Source organism: Cebus imitator, unplaced genomic scaffold (assembly GCF_001604975.1).
Source record: "Cebus imitator isolate Cc_AM_T3 unplaced genomic scaffold, Cebus_imitator-1.0 Scaffold335, whole genome shotgun sequence".
Taxonomy (NCBI): domain Eukaryota; kingdom Metazoa; phylum Chordata; class Mammalia; order Primates; family Cebidae; genus Cebus; species Cebus imitator.
Window position 1 is genome coordinate 1,572,135 of NW_016107650.1, and position 20,691 is coordinate 1,592,825.

Consider the following 20,691-nt stretch of genomic DNA (forward strand, 5'->3'; position numbering starts at 1 on the left):
TTGCTAAAACGATAAATCTTATATTGTATATATGTTACTATACACATTTAAAAAAAAAAATCCTGGAGTGTGAATGAGTGAACAGAGAATTAATATTATTAATAAACTTCCAATAAAACTGAAGGCAGTTGACATTATCAAATCATATAAATGCTCTACCTCTAAAGTTGTAGACTGAAGCGGAGTGGCAGTTTTGCCTTCTTTTTACTTAACTTCAGTGTTTAAAAACAGGTAACAGCAGTAACAGGCCATGTATGTTCAGGCTTCTAAGTTTTATCTGACACCCAAAGTTAGGAAGCTGCTTGTAGCAGAAGAGAAGGGGCAAATTCCAAACCTCTCTGGCCTCTCTGGCTGTGTTGATGTTTTTATATTATCTTCTTACTACTATGCAGCATAATAATTTTTGTAATGTATCTAGTTATTTTGCATTTGTGCATTAATAATTTCTGAGATTCTGGTTTGAATATTGCACTCAGACACGGTATAGCAAATAATAGCAAAAACACCTTTTTTTGGATTTTTTTTTTAGGTAGTGGGGAAAAGGTTATATATATTGTAATTTTCTTTTCAGGTTACCAGATGTGGTGGTTTACCCAACAACATCGTGGATGTCTGGGAGTTTTTGGGCAAACCTAAACATTGCCAGTATACATGGGATACACAAATGAACTCTAATCTTGGAATAACTGCTGCTTGTAAGCTTCGTTTTGATCGAATATTTTTCAGAGCAGCAGCAGAAGAGGGACACATTATTCCCCGAAGTCTGGACCTTCTTGGATTGGAAAAACTGGACTGTGGTAGATTTCCTAGTGATCACTGGGGTCTTCTGTGCAACCTAGATATAATATTGTAAAATGCTTTTCAAATGTGATTTTTGCAGATACAATTCCACCTTCTGGAAAGGTAGGTTTAATGTGGAGGAAATAATGTACTAGATCATTGTCTCAGAACAACCAACTATGATTTGTGTTTGTGTTTTCGGAATTCAACATTAAAGATTAATGTTTATTTAAATGAATGCATTCCTGCATTCAGGATGTAAGGCCATTTAATAAAGAAGAGCACAGAGCCTATCAGAGTTTTTAACAGTGCTTGTAGCTGCCAGCTGGATTCCAAACAGGGACCACATTGTCTCTGGGCTAATGTTGATATTTTTCCATCCAGGCACTGAAATAGTTAATATTTAAAATTCTTCAAAAGAAAACATAAGATATTATTGAGTTCTTGGGACTGGATTCTTTATTTCATAAGTTTGATTAATCTTAAATGAAAGCTATGATTATCTGCAGTTAAGTAGATGACAGCAATTCTACATCAGACATGATTTTTGTTAGCTAACTACATAATTGGCAAGCTGTAATTGAAACCTATGGCTTAAAATTCCTTAATACTTTCTGATTGATGTTTTTAGTCGTGTTGCCAACGGAGGCAAAGTTAGGGTTGATGATGGTTAAAGTCAGTTCAATAGCACCATGGAACATTTTTCTAACAGAAAAATAAATGCATAAAGAGATATAGCCTTTTAGTCTGGCTAATTGTAAAATGGAAATGTTTTACAGGAAGTAAATGCAAATTAATTTTAAATGTGCTTTAAAGGAAAATATTTTCCCCACAAGAGAAATTTAAATAAAGAATTTTATTCGTTTATAATTTGGTTTAGTATGTTTTTGTGTCCACAATGAGATTAAATTTTTTACCTGCTAATTGCTTCTGGTTCTTCCTCTTTGTAGCTGCTTCTTCCTCTTTGTGTGGAAGAAAACAGATTTCCCTTTTCTTCTCATTCCACCAAGAATTATCAAGAATGTATCTGCTTCCTGTGTATGAAAAAAAGAAAGCAAGGGAGAATAAATAGATGTAACAGAACCTTATTTATATCAGGAGTGCCGAAATTTAAACACCTAAAAAAGGACATTTATTTAATATTCCCTTTGTAGTGACAACAAGAGTTTAAACAGTAATCATAATTTTAATCATTAAAAACAAAAAATGAGAGCAGATGTTCATAGCTGAATAGCATACATCATAGAGGTAATACAATAGTTCATTTCTACGGGAAACAGATTGTTCTGGCATAAATTGCTTTCATTTGGAAGAGCTAACTTCAAATCACATTGCAAAAAATAGATGGGTGAAAGTCTAAATTCTTTTTTTTTTTTTTTTTGAGACAGAGTCTCACTCTGTCACTCAGGCTAGAGTGCAATGGCACACTCTCGCCTCACCACAACCTCCGCCTCTTGGGTTCAACGATTCTTCTGCCTCAGCCTCCCGAGTAGCTGTGATTACAGGCATGTGCTGCCACCACTCCCAGTCACCACGCCCAGCTAATTTTTGTTTTTTTAGTAGAGACGGGGTTTCACCGTGTTAGTGAGGCTGGTCTCGAACTCCTGACCTCGTGATCCACCTGCCTCGGCCTCCCAAAGTGCTGGGATTACAGACAGGAGCCACTGTGCCCAGCCAAAAGTTTAAATTCTTTAAAAAATACAATGCAGTATATTAGATTATACAAAAGATTATCAGCCGGGTGTAGTGGGTCACACCTGTAGTCCTAGCACTTTGGGAGGCCAAGGCAGGTGCATCACCTGAGGTCGGGAGTTAGAGACTAGCCTAGCCAACATAGTGAAACCCCGTCTCTACTGAAAATACAAATATTAGTCGGGAGTGATGGCAGGCACCTGGAATCCCAGCTGCTGAAGAGGCTGAGGCAGGAGAATTGCTTGAACCTGGGAGGCGGAGGTTGCAGTGAGCCGAGATCCTGCCATTGCACTCTAGCCTGTACGGGAAGAGTGGAACACCATCTCAAAAATTATTAAAGGATTGTCAAATTATTTTAAAGCTATGAAAGTATTATTTCTTTTATATAACTCACAGCATCTACATGAAATACCCTCTTGTATACTGCTTATGACAAAATCTAAAAAACAAGTTATAAGTGAAGCATGTAGAAACCACTTTTAGTCTGCTTGCATGAGCAATAGTTCTCAATGCATTAACCTACTAATCTGCTGTATCTTGACTTTTTTACTTGGAACTTTTCAAAGTTTTTCCAGTGTAGTAGCTTCGCTTACCTTACCTTCCTGCTTAGTGAAATTCCAACTTAGAATCTTCCTTTTTTTTCAGTCTCAACCTCCTGGGCACAAGTGATCCTCTCACCTTAGCCTCTTGGGTAGCTGGGATTACAGGTGTGCACCATGCACCCAGCTAGTTTTTATTTTTTTATGGAGAGGATTTTGCTATGTGGCGCAGGCTGGTCTTGAACTCCTGGACTCACAAAATCCTCCTGCCTCGGCCCACAAAGTGCTGGGATTATAGGCGTAAGCCACTGCACCTGGCCTAGAATCTGGGGTTTCATTGAGGCAACACTATGCTAAACATCATTTTTACCACTGATGTGGAATGTACTTTAACCTTGCTAAACCTCAGTTTTTCCCACCTTCAAAATAAGTTTCTTGTCTTTTATTATACAAATGTCCCAACCAAAACCATAAACAGGAGCACACAAAGTAAAAAAATTATACCAAGATAAATCATTTTATCCTTACTACCTATTGCAGTGTCTGGCATATAGCAGGAGCTCAATGGATGTCCACTGAATGCTTAAAACAAGTGAAATGTAGTGAGTGGCCTCATCACAATTTCATACAACACTTTCAAACTGATATACTCATTAAAAATGAAAACATATTCATTATAGTGTCTCTGAGGTTAAAAGATGGTATACTTAAACATTCTGAGCTAAGCCCATGTGTGTATGTGCTAAGAGTATATTTCTTTAGAGGCTAATCAGCCAAGGATCACTGGGGACAAAATCAGATTCATAGACTGGATGCATTGAGAGAGTACCTGTGGAATGCCATGTGAGCAGAGAAAGGAGGAAGTGTCTTTTGTAAGGTTTGGTTTCCTATTGGAGGATTCCAGGGAGAGTCTTGGAATCAGGGCTGGGATCCAGTTGGTTGCTGTTTCTGAGGCAGATTGAGAGAAACTGAGATTAATGAGGGATTGGGTGCTGGCGGGAAGTGAAGGGAGTTTAGCAACTGGGTATCCCCAGTTATGGATGGGAATAGTAAAGCAAAGGCAGAAAGCAGTAGTCATTCAAATAGGGAGTTGTGTCATTTTGTAGCTGCTGCATGATTTCAGAGGAAACCATACTGCCTGTTAATTTTGCTTCTGCTTCTGACTTTGTGCTTGTCCTCTTGGCCTGATTGACAGTACTACCTTTTCTAAGTCCAAGCTAATTTTCACTCTTTCAGTCCTGGACAGGTTTTTACTCTTTAAATGTGGGTTATCTTATTTAATTCCCAGAATCATCCTATGTGAATGCTATTACCTTCATTTAATAATTGTGGAAGCAGGTTTATCAAGATTATGTAACTTATAGTCTAAGACACTTTGGTAAATGGTAGTAGTCTAGAAGGCGCTTATCTATCAAGTGTGTGTGACTCAGTCCTAAGCACTGCACTACACTTCATAGTAATGAGATGTGCAAAGAATGCACTGGCTTGCTTTTCTGCTCATGTTCTTATCTCTAGATACTTTTGCATCTTTATTAAAACAGTAAAAATGCAGTCTTCCACACAAGTTTTCTGTGGTTTAGATTGTCACCTTCCTCGAGATGCCAGTGTCAAACTATACTGGGCACCCAGTTAGCCTGCAAGGCTTGGAGGGGATGTGGGCCCCTCCCACCATAGGTTACCCTTCTCAGTCAGAAAGCACGTGCTCAAAATAGAAAGGTGATTACAGAATAGGGCCCAAAGAGACTCCCACTGGAAGAGTAGGACTTATGTAGCTGCGGTGACATTTCTTGAGGGACACATTCACGAAGGGTCTTTGATCCAGGCTGTGCGCCCATGGCTCTCCTGAGCCACCCTGGCTCGGGTGTTTATTTGGAGGGAGTGTTCATCCCAGACCCTTTGGGGCCACGGTGACAGGGAAGGGTTTGGCGAAGGAAAGGAGGTGTAGGCTAAGAAGGCCCCTCAGATTCCCGAAAGCCTTTTGCTTGGTACCCTGCGGGGTGGGAGTGTGTCGCCGCGGTGCGGGTCCTTAGAGCGCACGCGGGGAGCTGGGCACTGGCGGCTGACGCGCCTCCTATTCCTGGGGGCGTGTGTGCGCGTGCGCGTGCGCGCGCGTCGGCGTGGTAACCGTGGCGACGGAAAGGCGCTGAATCACTGGCGCGCGCTTTCCACGAGCCTGCAGAAGCTGCCGCGGACGGTGGGCGGGGATCCCCGGGGTACCACCTGGCTCCACCTGTGCTGCCCCTGGCGGACCTGGCTGGCCTGCGTAGAGCCGCGGCGGCGGTCGCTGTTACTGCCGGGGGTGAGAGCGCAGCAGCAGCTTCATCCTGTCTTGGGCTTGGTCCAGAGTCGCTCCTCTGGGGCCAAGTCCGGGGAAAGAGAAAGCGAGGGTTTTGCTGGGGTGGAGCTGCACCTTTAACAGCAGATGCGCCCGCGAGAGTGTGAACGTGTGTGTGTGTGAGACCTGCGATGACGACGAGGAGGAACAAGCGTATCGGCGAGTGATGCTCAGAGCCAGCAGCACCAAATGGGGCGAGCGTCAGTGTCGCCAGCAGTGACCCCAGGTACAGTATCTACTTTCCAGCATGGCTGGCCGAGAAATAGGAAAACAGGGCAGCCAGTAGGCAGGTTATACCCAATAAAAAAAAGAACCGAGACACCCTGAGTTCAGAAGGTGAGTTTAAGATTCTTCTGGGCATTCATTCAGGAAAGGGCATTTTTTGATTGCTGCACGGGTTGTTTACTAGTAGGGTGGGGTCGGGGAAATTTGAGTGTCTTTTCCCAACCTCATGTATCGCATTTTTTAGAGGTGAAGAGTCGTTTTATTTAAAATTCGTTCAGAACTATTTATGTGATTGTTCCTATTATTTGCTAAATGCATTTGTCTCTGTTCCTGACCATAACCTGAAGCCTAAAACCTTTTTCTTCTTCACTTTGAATTCCCTCCAAGGAATGTCACAAATTAATCAGGAGGATAAACCTGAAATTTTGAGAGTTATCATCTTAAGGTCATTTATCTTAATAATATACAAGGAGGAAAAATACGATATACATACTCATGTACACTTTTATTGCCGATTTGTTAATCTGAAACATTTTTGTTTGTGTGTTAAATGTTCGTATTTTTTCCAGTGCTTGAATAGAATAGTTGAAGAATGTTTTTGATAATAACAGAAAAAGTAAATTGTAGACAATAGCCCCCCTACACACAAGAATTTTGGAAGTAAATGTTAGTGTTCATTTCTTTGTTCCTGAAATACATGCTCACTTTCCAAATGCTTCAATTTGTTTATTATAAGAAGACCACAATCATGGAGACTGCTAATGTTAGGCCAAATGTAAACTTTTATTTTGTGCTTTTTAAAACATTATTTTTAATTCATATGAAGAAAACTGGAGATATCAATTCAGTTATAGGAGTCACAGAGAAAGCTGAATTACTCTGTAATTTGAAAAAGGGAAATGTAAACATACTACATAAGGACTCTTTAGAACTACAGGTAGAATGTAAAATACCAAGGCAAGAACTTAATTTTTGTTCCAGAATAATGAAAATAATTCAGCCAAAATCTTTATGAATTAAAAATAGTCAAAAGAGAGCTTTGGTAATGTATTAATAGATTTACTGTTTAATTTTCTTGACTTTTTCCCACCATAGCCAACAGAGAGGAAGCATTCTCTTTAAATAAATATAGTTAAGTCCTCACTTAACGTTGTTGATAGGTTCTTGGGAACTGTGAACCTTTAAATACAACCAGTTTTATCATAGGCTAATTGATATAAACAGGAGTTAAGTTCCTACAGCATATTTCTGATCACAAAAAAATCACCAAACTCCTAAGTAAAGACCAAAACATTTCTAATATTAAACATATAAATGAATGGATCTGTACATACAGTTAAGAAGGATTAATAAAAGCAAGATAATTATTCACCCAATTATTACAGTTCAAGGTCATGGGTAGCCAGAGTCTCTCTGGGCAGCTCAGGGTGGAAACCCACCCTGTCCAGGAAGCCAACCCATCACAGCGTGCACTTTCACAGACACACCCACTCACTCAGACAGGGGCTGTGTAGACATATGCACAGCTTTGGGATGTGGAGGAAACCGAAGCCCAGAGAAAACCCACGCAGGCGTGGGGAGAATGAGCAGACTCCACATAGACAGTGGCCCTGGCCAGGAATTTTTTTGTCACCAACGTTGAATGAAACTGTGTTACTGAGGGCCTGCTATATGTAGAGCCAGGCATGCCTGTTTCCAGAGCAGAGTGCCACGGACCGCCAGCTGAGAGGGTGTGGGTTGGGCGTGGCTCTGCCACTTAGTGGCTGTATCACATTCGGCAAATTCTTTAAACCCTTTAAGCCTCAGTTTCCTCACCGGTAAAACAGAGATAATAATGGGATCTACTTAACCAAATTAAATACAATAGTATGTTTAAGAGATCTTTGCTCATTGGCATGTTTTAATAGTAACGCTTCAATAAAAGTTATTTTTGAGATGTTTTCTTTTTCAGGAAATATTTTTCATACCTTAAAAATAATTTGGTACTAAAAATAGATTTAGTTTGACATGTCCAAGCTTGTTCTGATTTGTGATATCAAATCATTTAAAAATTTATACTTTTTTTGCTGCATCTTTGTAACAGCAACAATAAATATAATAATCAAAATCATAAAATCATGTCAGTTTAATATTCTGGTAATTTAATACCCCAACAAAGGATCTTTGCTTTAGTAGGCCTGGAGTAATTGGCACGTTATTTTTCTATTTGTTTTCTAATTGTTTTATAGATTTAGAGGGTACAAGTGCAGTTTTGTTACGTGGATATATTATGTAGTGTCAAAGTCTGACCTTTTAGTGCACCCATTACCTGAATAGTATAGGTTATTTTTCTATTTGCCTTTAAAAATCTGTACCTTTAGACACTATTCATGTGAATTCAATAATGAGAAAATATTTTCTCATTTGTTTGTATTAACCAACAAAAATGGCTGAGCCAAATAACATCTGATTTTGCATCATTTTGCAGTCTTTTAACAGTAGGTATTTACATTTTAAAGTCAATCTTCTTAAAGAAATGACACAGTAGGTAAAGATAATAGTGTTCAAGTTTTAGTTATTTTTTCTTCTAAATAATATTGTAGAATTATACTGCCTGCCAACTTGCTGGTCATTCTTTTCCTTAAGTTCAAAAAAGCAAAGGAGGCTGGGCACTGTGGCTCATGCCTATAATCCCGGCGCTTTGGGAGACCGAGACAGGCGGATCACCTGAGTTCAGGAGTTTGAGACCAGCCAGGCCAACGTGGTGAAACCCCATCTCTACTAAAAATACAAAAATTAGCCAGGCATGGTGGTGGGTGTCTGTAATCCCAGCTGAGGGAGGAGAATTGCTTGAACTTGGGAGGTGGAGGTTGCGGTGGGCCCAGATCCCCGCTGCACTCCAGCCTGGGCCATAGAGCGAGACTCTGTCTCAAAAAAAAAAAAAAGCAAAGGATTATAGTAAGCATCTATTTAATTTAAATAAAGTAGCTTGAATAAGAGGATAATTTGGGCCTAAAAATGAATTTTCAAAGTTGGGGCCATTCCCTGTGTTAAGTATCAGAGTGATAAGCATGGAGGAGAAATTAACTTCAGCATCGCCAGCCATAACACCCATACATTTTAAGCATTCCAGTTGATAGGATGTTTTTTCATGTGACGGTGGGGAAGTATGAGCTGTCCCTTCCCAGGATCACAATTCTGTTATTCTAGGATTCTGAGTATGTCAGCATACCTTTCCATCTTCTGTTTTCATCATTAAGATGACGTATATGATGTGTAGCTGTACTGTCTTGTAATCAATATGACAAAGTTGCCTTTGAAATTTTTTCAAAGTAACCCCTTAAAATGTCTTTCTTTCTCTTTCTCTTTCTTCTTTCTTTCTTTCCCTCCCTCTCTCTTTTCTTTCTTTTCCTTCCTTCCTTCCTCCCTGCCCTCCCTCCCTCCTTCCCTCCCTCCCTCCTTCCTTCCTTCCTTCTTTCCTTCCCTCCCTCCCTCCTTCCCTTCCTTCCTTCCCTCCCCCCCTCTCTCCCTCCCTCCCTTCCTTCCTTCCTTCCTTTCTTCCTTTTTTTTGAGACAGAATCTTGCCCTGTCACTCAGGTTGAAGTACAGTGGCGCCATCTTGGCTCTCACTGCAGCCTCTGCCTCCCAGGCTTAAGTGATCCTCTCATCTCAGCCTCCTGGTCACTGAGACTAGAGGCACATATGACCAAGCCCAACTAATTTTTATATTTTTGTAGAGACAAGGTCCCCAAGGTCCCATGTTGCCCCAGCTGGTTTCAAACTCCTGGCCTCAAGTGATCTGCTCATCTCCGCCTTCCAAAGTGCTAGAATTACAGGCATGAGCCACCATACCACGCCTAAGAAGTCTCATTTTCAAGAAAACTGTTTTTACCATCTCTCTCAGTATATTTTGTATTTATGAAGAGGCTAACATAATTTGTTAATTTGCTGTCTTCAGCCTCTTTGTCTTAAACGTAGGTGCCAAATGTTCAAAATTTATTGTAGTACGGGAAGGGTCTTCCCATACAGATAGGTGTTTCTGAGCACACTAACTAGGTTAACTAGTCTTCGATGTTTCCTATCCACTGCTATTCTACAACTGCTTTTCCCAAACCTAGGGAAATTTCTGACCTCCTTTTACTAGACTTCTTCTACCTGTTTGGCCATTTTCACTTTCTGGAAACAGGTTCATCTTTTGGTTCACAGGCGGTATCCTTTAATCTCCTTCTAGAGTTGCCTTTCTAACGCAGTTACATGAACACATTACTCCCCTGGTTATACATCTTAAATGTTATGTCCATCGATGGATATGTGGATAAATGAAATGTGTTAAATACACACAGTGGGATGTTACTCAGCCTTAAAAAGGAGGGAAATTTTGACACATGCTCCAGCATGGATGTACCTTGAAGACATTATGCTGAATGAAATAAGCTGGACACAAACAACATTGTATGATCCTATTTATGTGAAATATTTAGTATAGTGAAATTTGTAGAAACAAGAAGAGGCCGGGCGTGGTGGCTCATGCCTGTAATCCTAGCACTTTGGAAGGCCAAGGTGGGTGGATCACCTGAGGTCAGAACTTCAAGACCAGCCTGGCCATCATGGTGAAACCCCATTAAAAAAGAAAAAAAAGAAAAAAGAGAAGAAGAATAGGGGTTACCAGGACCTGGGAGTAGGTGGCAATGGGGTGTTACTGTTTAATGGGTATAGAGTTTCAGTTTGAGATGATGAAAAAGTTGTGGAGATACATAGTGATGATGGCTGCTACTGAATTGCATATTTAAAAATGGTTAAAACGGACTGGGCCCAGTCATGCCTGTAATTCCAGCAGTTTGGGAGTCTGAGGCGGGCAGATGACTTGAGCCCAGAAGGTGGAGACCAGCCTGGGCAACGTGGTGAAACCTGTCTCTACAAAAACACAAAATCAGCCAGGCTTGGCGCTGCATGCCTGCAATCCCAGCTGTTCGGGAGGCTGAGGTGGGAGGATCACTTGAGCCCAGGAGGTTGAGGCTGCGGTGAATCATGATTGTGCCACTGCACTCCAGCCTGGGCAACAGAAGAAGACCCTGTCTCAAAAAAAGAAAAAGTTAAAATGGCAAATTTTATGTTATATATATCTTTTACCATGATAAAAAAATTTAAAAATATATCAGTATGCCCCACCACCTACTAAATGAAGTGCAGATCTCTTAATGTCACCAGTATAGTTCTTTACCATGTCTTCCTGGTCTACCTTTTCATCCTCTTATCTCATCCTAACCCACACCTATTCCACATTACAGCCACATGGAACCACTCAAAACATGCCACCTCTTCCAAGAGTCCATGCCTTTTATGTGCAGCCAGTCCCCACAGCCTAGATTGCATTCTTTTTTCAGCAAACTGCTAATTTCTCAGGCTAGAGCTTCAACGTCATGTTTTTGAAGGCTTCCCTAATGCCCTCATCTCACCTCTTTCCCTGATGGCATTCTTGCTCACTGGGCATGCTTTATAACATCACAAAAATGTTGCTGTTAGTCTAATTATTGTTTTTTTTAAGATAATCTGTCTTTTGTCTCTGGCTCCTTATAGGATCTACTCTTTGTCTTTCGTGTTCTACAGTCTGATTTCAGTGAATAGAGGAATAGATTTACTTTAACCTGGCTCATAACTTCTTGTTAAGAAGCCAGATTATTTGCCATTATCTTTTTATATCTGTTTTTCCCCTCTAGCTTTATGAAGGTATAATTGATAGATAAAAATTGGCTGTATTTACCAGGAAGAATGTAATGTTTTGATATTTTGTATACATTGTCAAATGATCACTACAAACCAGGTAATGAACCTCACTTATTTATTTATTGCCTGTGTCTTTGTTTGTTTGATATTTAAGACCTACTCTCTTAACAAATTTCAAGTAGACAATACACGATTGTTGACTATAATTATCATGCTGTACGCTAGATCCCTAACATATGTTCTTCTTACAATTGATCTCTTCACATCTTGCCCCTTTCTAATTCTTTTTATTCTTTCCTTTTGGAGCCATCGGAAGATGTCTGTTGGACCATTAATTACTGTACAATTCTTATTTGTTTCCATTTTCAAGCTTTTTATTTTCTTGGGTTATTTCCACAGATATAGCTTCCATTTCAATTCACTGGATATTAAAATTCAACAGCTTTATTTCTAATCACACAACTTTTGATAGAGATGTTTTAAACCATACCCTTCAGTATCTTATCTCTTATCTCATCCTAACCCACACCTATTCCACATTACAGCCACATGGAACCACTCAAAACATGCCACCTCTTCCAAGAGTCTTTTTGATTTTTTTCTGCCTCTCCCTACTTTAGTCTCTTTTACCACTTCAAACATACTTATTTTGTACTGTCTTTCTGATACTCTTTTACTTTCAGTTCTTGGTTTTGTTGATTTCATCTGCCACCTCTCCTTTGTATTGGTTTGCTCCCTAGTGTGTATTACCTATTTTAAAGGTGATTCATCTTCAGCGGGAGTTGCTTTTCTGGTGAAGTTCTATGCGTTCCGTGTTGGGAAGTAACTCTCTGGACAGATTTTGTAATGCTTCTACCTAGGGCTCAGCAGTCTGGGGCAGTTGCTTTTACATTACTAATTAAAGAAAAATGAGTGCCCTTTGAAGGTTATTTAAGACTAGGAAACAAAAAGAAGACAGAAAGAACTGTAATGTGGTTGCCTAATGATTTACTGTGGAAACTCTTGAAAAATTCCTCTTCTTTGATGAGAGGAATGAGCAGGGCTCTCAGGTGAAGCTTTCCCAGTCATTTATTTTTATTTTTATTTTTTTTGCTGAAGCTTTGGCTGACTTTCTCAAAACACTCTCATAATAAGCAGATGTTATCTCTGGTCCTCCAGAAAGGCAACAGGAAAAGTTCCTTGAGTATCCCAAAAAACTGTTGCCATGACCTTTGCTTTTGACCAGTCTGCTTTTGCTCTGACTGGACCACTTCCACCCCTTGGTAGCCATTGCTTTGACTGTGCTTTGTCTTCAGGATCATGCTGGTAAAGCCGTGTTTCATCTTCTGTTACAATGCTTTGAAGAAATTCTTCAAGATTTTGATCCCACTTGTTTAAAATTTTCATTGAAAGCTCTGCTTTTATCTGCAGCTAGGCCACTCTGGTTTTGGTACCCATGGAGTGGAAAGTTTGCTCAACTTTAATTTTTCTATCAGAATTGTGTAAGCTGAGCCAGTTGAGATGTCTGTGGTGTCAGCTATTGTTTCTGCTGTTTATTATTTGTTTATTATTGTTATCATCAGAACAATAATATCTGAGGGGGAAAAAAAGAAAAAATTAAAAAGGAAAAAAATTAGGGCATAAACAAGATGAACTTTTTCTTTGCAAATGGGTGTGGATGGTCTGCTGCTGTGGGCTCCTTCTTCCGCATCATCTCACCCATTTTTAAAATGAGTTTTTCATTTATAAACTGCTGATTTGTTTGCATCATTCTCTTAATAAAGGTTTTTGTAAAGTATCAGTGATTTTACTATTCTGCTACCCAAGCTTCATCATAAATGTGATGTTTGTTCTTGCTTCAAATTTAACAGAATTCATGTTGCTCTAACAGGAGGTTTTTCCAAGTGGATGTCTTATTCTTCTTAGTGCCTCAAACTAGCTGTGGTTCAGACAAGTTATAACAAGCTAGTACAAGTTTATTTTGGTGCAAAAAAATTAGAATATGTTCATAGTCTTTTCATAATATGCATTTGCCATGAACTTTCTGAAGACCCCTTGTACATCCTGTTCCAAAGCGGCCACTGAAAGCCCAGTGCTTGCTGCTAGTGCCTATGCTCAGATCCTGAAATCCCGTGGAAACCAGCAATGTCATCTCTTGATAGCTGCTTTGGCCTTGGTTTTTCTTGGATCTCTGATATCTAGAGATTCCTTTTCTTTTGGGCTTAAATATGTATTCAGAATGTTTTGTGGTTCCATGTATATATGTTCCATTTATCCTGGAAACGGAAACGTAATTTAATACTCTACAGTGCCGTTGTTAAAGTCCCCACAAAGAGGCATAACTTGGCAGTCTTTCTTCCATTTGTTTTCAGTCTCTCATTGACATGCCTCGTTTCTTTTAGCCCTTATTTACATGATTCACTAGTCTTTCTAGGCTGCAGTGGTGTCTCTGAGTCTTTCATGATATTTCATAATGTCAGAAGATGTCTGCCCACTTGCCTGTTGCATTCATTTTCTATTGCTGTGGAACAACTTGCCATAAACTTAGTGGCTTAAAACACCCATTTATTTGGGTCTCACTGGAGCCACATCAAGTTGTCAGTTGAATGCAGTCTCCTCTGGAGGTTTTGGGAAGGAATCTGTGTTCAAGCTCATTTTGGCTGTTGGCAGAATTCAGCTCCTTGGGGTTGTAATACTGATGTCCCCATTTCGTGCTGAATATTCACTGGGGGTTGCTCTCAGCTCCCGTAAGCTGCTTTTGGATTCTTTCCACGTGGCCCTCTCCACCTTCAAAGCCGGCAATGGAAGATTCTCTCATATTGGGTATCTTCTCTCTGACTTCTCCATCTATTTTCAGCTGGAGAAAATACTCTGCTTTTAAGGGGTTCTGTGAAAGGAAAATAAAAACTGAGGACAGAAATTCACTATGGTAAAAGAAAAAAAATTAAGCTGAAAGCTGAGCCCTGCAAGAAACTGCCTTTCCTTCCATTCCTAAGCAGGTAGCTACAGATATAAATACCTCCACAGGTGGCTGCTCTGAGCCCACCTTATCTTATGTAAAGCGCTGATTTGCAGAGCTTGAGGGAAATACATAATTGACTGTTCCCCTGGCTGCTCCCTTTCCCTTCCAACATGTGGATTACCATACCATCCCCCTTTCCACTCTAGCCAGCTTTTCCCCTTTAAATATTGAAGCTCTCAAAATCGTCTTTGAAGAAAGGTACAGACCACAGAATACTTCTGTGATTTCTTGTTTTTTTCTTCTGGGAATGTCCTTAACCTTGGCAAAATAAACTTTTAAATTAATTGAGATCTGTATTAATAGCTTTTGGTTTACAGCTCGTATGACTGGTTAGGGCTGTTTGCACAATCTCCCTATCTTTAAACCAACTGTTTAATAACCTTAATTATATCTGCAGAATCCTTTTGCCATCTACTATTATGTAACCGTGGGACTAATAACATGGTATCAGCATCGTGGGGCCATCTTGGAATTCTGCCTATGGCATCAGTTGACATTTACTGTCTGCTACTTGACTGTTTCCCATGAAAATGTACACTTTGAGCCACACTAAAACTTACATTTTAATATTCATTGTGATGCTCTTTCTTTGGTTTTGATTGGTCTGGCAATATTATGGTACTTGTATATCTTTTGTCACCCATTATGGGTCAAACTTTCCTCTAGTACATAATATACATGACAGAAAAGACGCTACAGTGGATTGAATAAGGCATGTTGTAGAGCTCACTTGGCTCAGGGACTGTGTGTTTCAAGGGGTGCTTGCATTTAATTCTGCCTGGCCATGTGTTTGTTGGAAGGAGACTCCCTCCCTGTGTTAGTCTGCCAGGCTCAAACCTACCTTATTCATCTTTATATTCCTACTATTTAGTACTTTCATTCATTCATGGCAAGTGTTAAATAAATGCTTTTTGGAGAATGATTTTTTTTTTTGAGACAGAGTCTCATTCTGTCGCCCAGGCTGGACTACAATAATGCAATCTCGGCTCACAGCAGCCTCCACCTCCCATGTTCAAGCAATTCTCTTGCCTCAGCCTCCTGAGTAGCTGGGACTACAGGCACGTGCCACCATGCCCAGCTAATTTTTGTGTTTTTAGTAGAGATGGGGTTTCACCATGTTGGCCAGGATGGTCTTGATCTGACATTGCGATCTGCCTGCCTCAGCCTCCCAAAGTGCTGGCATTCCAGGCGTGAGCCACTGTGCCCGGCTGGAGAATGCTACTTTTTATTCTATGGAAATTGACTGTTTTTTTGTATTTGTCTTGCCTTTGATAATATCTAATTCCTTAATTGATCTAAAATAATTTTGTTCCTGTGTTTGAAACTAATATTGTATTTCCTTTCTGCTCCTTCTTTTTTCTTTACTATTCATGTTAATTATTTTGTTTGTCTTTTGAATATCCAAGTAAATTTTCTTTCTAGGGGTAATTACAGTTGTCGTGAGAGCATTTATTAAGTAGGAATTCTCATCCTGTAGTTCTGTTACTCGTAGCTTGTTACAGAGTAAGCCCAAATAAAAAGTCTTTTGGGATTTTACATTTTAGAAGATTTTTTTGTTCTAGTAAGTATTAAATCTATCATTATATTTTCTTCTCATTTCCCAAATATCCATTCATACATTCATATTTTTGCCTATTTATGTTTTCAAATAAATTTTATTAAGTATTTTAAAGCATTCTGTTGAGTTTTAATTCATTCTTCTAAATTTTTTGTGTTTGAATGTAAAGAATGTAGACTATGATATATAGTCACTATGTTGAGCAGGCTGGTCTCAAACTCCTGGCCTCAAGTGATCCTCCTGCCTTGGCCTCTCACAGTGCTGGGAATACAGGTATGAGCCACTGAGCCTGACCCTTAATTCATTATTTGTTTCTCTGTTAACCTACATATTGTTATCTTTAGCATTTATCATCCTCCCAAGTTGAATGAGGTTTCACATTTCGTTATCTTTACCTTTACAGTTTTAAGATTATGTTTTAAAAAAGTTTCTTCGTCATGCCGTAAGTCCTCTTGCATGTTGAGAATGCTTTTGGTCATGCCTGGGAATAGGATCTCCCTCATTACTGCACCTTCTCCCTGTGTATTTGTCTGCATATACAGAGATGCTGCTGCTTCTGAGAACTTTGCTAACCCTTCACCACCTTTGCTGTGTTATCGCAATGCTGATGTTTCTTTTATTAGTTTGATGGGTTTGAGCATGAAGAAACATCTTGTATTGTCTTTCTAGCAGCTCCCCAATAATCTGATTCTTAGGAAGTTGAAAAAGGAGGATTTGAAACATCTTCCCTGCCTGCATTTTCTCCCAGCTGGTCCCTGGCCCTCCCTTTACAGCCCCACAGAATTTGCTTCCTCCCCATTCTTCAAGAATGCCCTTCCTGTGTTTAAAAACCAATGCTGGATTATGTTTCCCTTAATTCTGCTTGAGCTCCTAATAGGGAGTCATTTTATCCTGCAATTGTAAATCATTATCTCTGTTGCCAGTAAATTTCTCAGTAATCCTCTGTGTTGATTGGCACAGTTTAATCTGCTTTCAGTGGAGAAAGTCAGAGCATAGGCTAATAGTACTGAGAAGCTGCCAGAATTTTACTTTGTTGAGTTGGCATCTAGCTACATGTGCTGTCTTATTTCCTTCTCTTTATCTCCTTTTCGTTGATGAGGATTTTGCAGCTTGAGAGTGCTTTGTAGGTGCAGGAGCAGCTAGTCACAGTCTCCTCTGCAGGTTCCTTTTGGGTCCGCTTTATTTTCCTTACCACTCCTCAGGCCCAGGCAGGAAGAAGTGGAGGAGTCTGCCTCATAAATGATTTATCAACTGCTCTGGAGAGAGAAAGTGCTAAAAGAAAGACCAGGCTCATTTTCATCTTTTACATTCTTTACTTAGAAGATTGTTTTGGAAAAACTGGACACTTCTGATTCGTGAGCCACAGAGCTTCAACCAGTTCAACTAGAATATTCTATATACCTGTTGGAGACAACACTATTTTCCTTACCTGTCTCAGAGTGGTATTGGGATACTCAACTACTATGATACATGTAAAATTGCCTTGTGATACAAAGGATTATTGTGAATATTATTTTTATAATGGCAATGATGAATATTATAAACCACTTATTACCTGGTTATCAGTAGGATGGATTGTTAATTGACAACATTCTAACTTCTTTCCATTTTGCTCCTCTTCCTTCATAGGGAAAAAGTGAACAATTATTTACTTAATGCCTAAAAGTTAAATGCTAAAGGAAAACTTTTTTACTAGCCAATCATAGGTCTGCTGATAAATAGAATTGAAAGATTGGCCCATCTCAGGTTAGTAATCACCAGCCGTCTTCACAATTTGGCACAAAGCAGATGTACTTTCACTGACACACAAAGCATCCAGCCTCTGGACCTGGAGAGGGCGGAGCCCTGGCTGGGCGGGCTGCACAGTTGTGGACAGGGGTGTCTGCACCTTCCCTGGTCCTCCCTGGGGCATGTTTTCTAAAGGTGATCATGTAGTTACCATAGTACAAGGCAAAGCACCTACCTAGATAGCAGCGGTGACCCCATTAGATAAGAATTGAATTTAGGGAGAAATACAAGTGCTGAGCCATTTGAAAGCTAAGCTGTTTCCATAATTAGGGGGACTATTTTAAAGCCCCGTGGTGTACACTCAAGGTTTCACTTTCTAAAATTGTTTCTCCTAATGTAGGGACAGTGTTTCCAGGAGTAGGAAACTGGTGTTATGTTGTAATATGAGAGCTATAAGTCAGTGAATTAACCTAAGACTGTGGAAGAGATGGTATTTACCATAGCAATCGGCGCATATTTGTTTCTTACTATTTCTTTCTCCCAACATATACTCCTTCACTACATGCCATCTATTGGTCCTTTGAATTGTTCTTTTATCTGTTTTACCAAGTTTACCCTCCCAATGAGTGAGAAACTCCCCCGTTCCTTTCTAGCACTGTTTCTGTGACTCCTGGAGAGGTGCTCAGGAGGTGGACCCATGGCCTGCATTCACCACTGAAGTTGACGACTGCCTTAGCAAAGATAGGTTTTGTCAAAATAGTGGCTGATACAGCAACAAAAGAAGAATCGTAAAAGAGGCGAACGTCCCTGGCTGCCCACTGGCTAAACTGAACTAGGAATATATTATAGCTGTGTCTTCTGTGAGTTTACTGGCTCTAAAAAGCAGGGCTTTGCCAACTTAGTTTCTTCACTCAGTAAACCACAAATGGACAACCTATAAATACAGGTTCTTAACAGCCTGCAGGACAATGCTATGCAGGCGACCCTTTTGGATCTCTGAAACAGGCCCCCTTTGGGCTGTTTGCATTCCCTTCAGATACAAAAGCTGCAACTTGCCCTTTTCGGAGCCTGCAGCATTTCACTCTAGCATTATTTATAAAAAGCCCAAGTTGGAAACAAAGAAATGATGAAGTAAATTGTAATAATCACACTAATGGAATGTTGCAAACAAATTATGAAAAGTGTAACAATGAAAGAGAATTTTTGTGATAAAATATTGAATGAAAGTAAGAATTATATGACTCTAAGATGATAGCTTTGCTAAAGAATATAAATACAAATTGAATAAATGGAATCAGAACCCAAAAGAAGAAAAGCAGCCATTTGTTGGCATGATTTGTTTATAATTTTTTTCTAGGAATGCACAGTATATAATGACTATTATTTTATTGTAATTTCTTTTCTTTTTGAGACAGAGTCTTGCTCTGTCACCCAGGCTGGAGTGCAATGGCACAATCTCGGCTCACTGCAACCTCCGCCTCCAGGGTTCAAGCGATTCTCCTGCCTCAGCCTCCTGAGTAGCTGGGATTACAGGCACACACCACCAAACCCAACTAATCTTTGTATTTTTAGTAGAGACGGGGTTTCACCGTGTTGACCAGGATGGTCTTGATCTCTTGACCTCGTGATCCACCCGCCTCGGCCTCCCAAAGTGCTGGGATTACAGGCTTGAGCCACCGCGCCCGGCCTTGATTTTTATATTTTTAATAGAGACGGGGTTTCACCGTGTTGACCAGGATGGTCTTGATCTCTTGACCTCGTGATCCACCCGCCTCGGCCTCCCAAAGTGCTGGGATTACAGGCTTGAGCCACCGCGCCCGGCCTTGATTTTTATATTTTTAATAGAAAAAGTTTTACAACATTGGCCAGACTGGTCTTGAACTCCTGACCTTAAGTGATCTGCCCGCCTCAGCCTCTCAAAGTGCTGGAATTACAGGCATAACCACCACACCCAGCAATTTTTTTAATGTAAATTTTTGTCACACTATTTTTTTTCTCTTGCTAAGACAAAGTCTTGCTCCGTCGCTCAGGCTGGAGTACAGTGGTACAGTCTCTTCTCACGCCAACCTCCACCTCCAAGGTTCAAGTAATTCTGCCTTAGCCTCCTGAGCCGCTGGGATTACAGGCATGCACCACCATGCCCAGCTAATTTTTGTATTTTAGTAGAGATGGGGTTTTGGCATATTGGCCAGGCTGGTCTTGACCTCAGATGAACCTCCCACCTCAGCCTCCCAAAGTGCTGGGATTACAGGCGTGAGCCACCATACCTGGCCTTTTCACACTATTTAAAAAAGGATTTATTTCATTCACTCAGCCTCCATTCAGGCAGTGTGTTAGAGCCCAGTCAGACAGGTGCAGCCAATAAAAGAACATTCCCCTGGTGTGTACCTCTCCAAGGTTGTGTGATATATAATTTTAAAAATCACACTAATTTCCTTGATTAAAAATTGTATGCAACTATAAAGCAGCAGTCACAGGGACAGCAATGTTTCAGTCACAAGGTTTGTTTCATAGTTATTTTGTCTTTTTATTAAAACAAAACAAAACAGTAGCAGCCATGAGAAAGCCTCACCTTTCCACACCCATCACTTCTGGCTGCACCGTACTTTATGCTGGGATGGGTGTTTCAAGTATTCTGAGTTTTCTGTCATTGATTTCATCATTGGCTGACTTCCTTTGGGCAGAGGTGAAAGAAAACCCCTAGTGTCTAAACGCGTGAGTTGCTATTTCATCTCACTATAAGGTAGATGGTGTTTTTCACCTTAAACTTAGCAAATGCTCTCTGCTCTAGGTACTCCCTGCAGTCGCTAATGGGACAGGACAGGCGAATTTCAGGAAGCTTTTGTTTTGAGAAATAGAAACAGTGGCATTATGGGTTGCATGGTATCCCCCAAAAAGATGTGTTCAATCCTAACCCCCCATACCTGTGCATGTGACCTTATGTAAAAATAAGGTTTTTGCAAATGATATCAAGAAGAGACTATTAGAGGACCCTTTATCCAGTGCAACTTGTGCCCTTATAAGAGGAAAATTTTGACCCAGAGGTTCACAAGGACAGCTCCATGTGACAACAGAGGGACAGATTGGAGTGATGCAGCTGCAACAGAACGCCGATGATTGACAGCCACCA

General features: G+C 40.3%; 2 protein-coding genes across 6 annotated transcripts in view; both read left to right on the forward strand.

Annotated features, from left to right (window-relative positions):
* TDP2 (tyrosyl-DNA phosphodiesterase 2) overlaps positions 1–1,647 on the forward strand; it is an 18,161-nt gene extending 16,514 nt beyond the window's left edge. The window contains exon 7 of the mRNA XM_017505235.2: positions 572–1,647. Within this exon, the coding sequence (XP_017360724.2) occupies positions 572–853 (282 nt within the window). The 3' untranslated portion in view covers positions 854–1,647. The remainder of the gene's footprint in view (positions 1–571) is intronic.
* A 3,462-nt stretch (positions 1,648–5,109) lies between these two features.
* Positions 5,110–20,691, forward strand: part of KIAA0319 (KIAA0319 ortholog) — a 103,110-nt gene continuing 87,528 nt past the window's right edge. For 2 of the 5 annotated variants that reach the window (XM_017505240.2, XM_037730167.1), the window contains exon 1: positions 5,110–5,682. The gene's annotated coding sequence lies outside the window, so the exon portion shown is untranslated. The remainder of the gene's footprint in view (positions 5,683–20,691) is intronic. The other 3 variants (XM_017505241.2, XM_017505242.2, XM_017505244.2) reach the window with 3 other exon arrangements.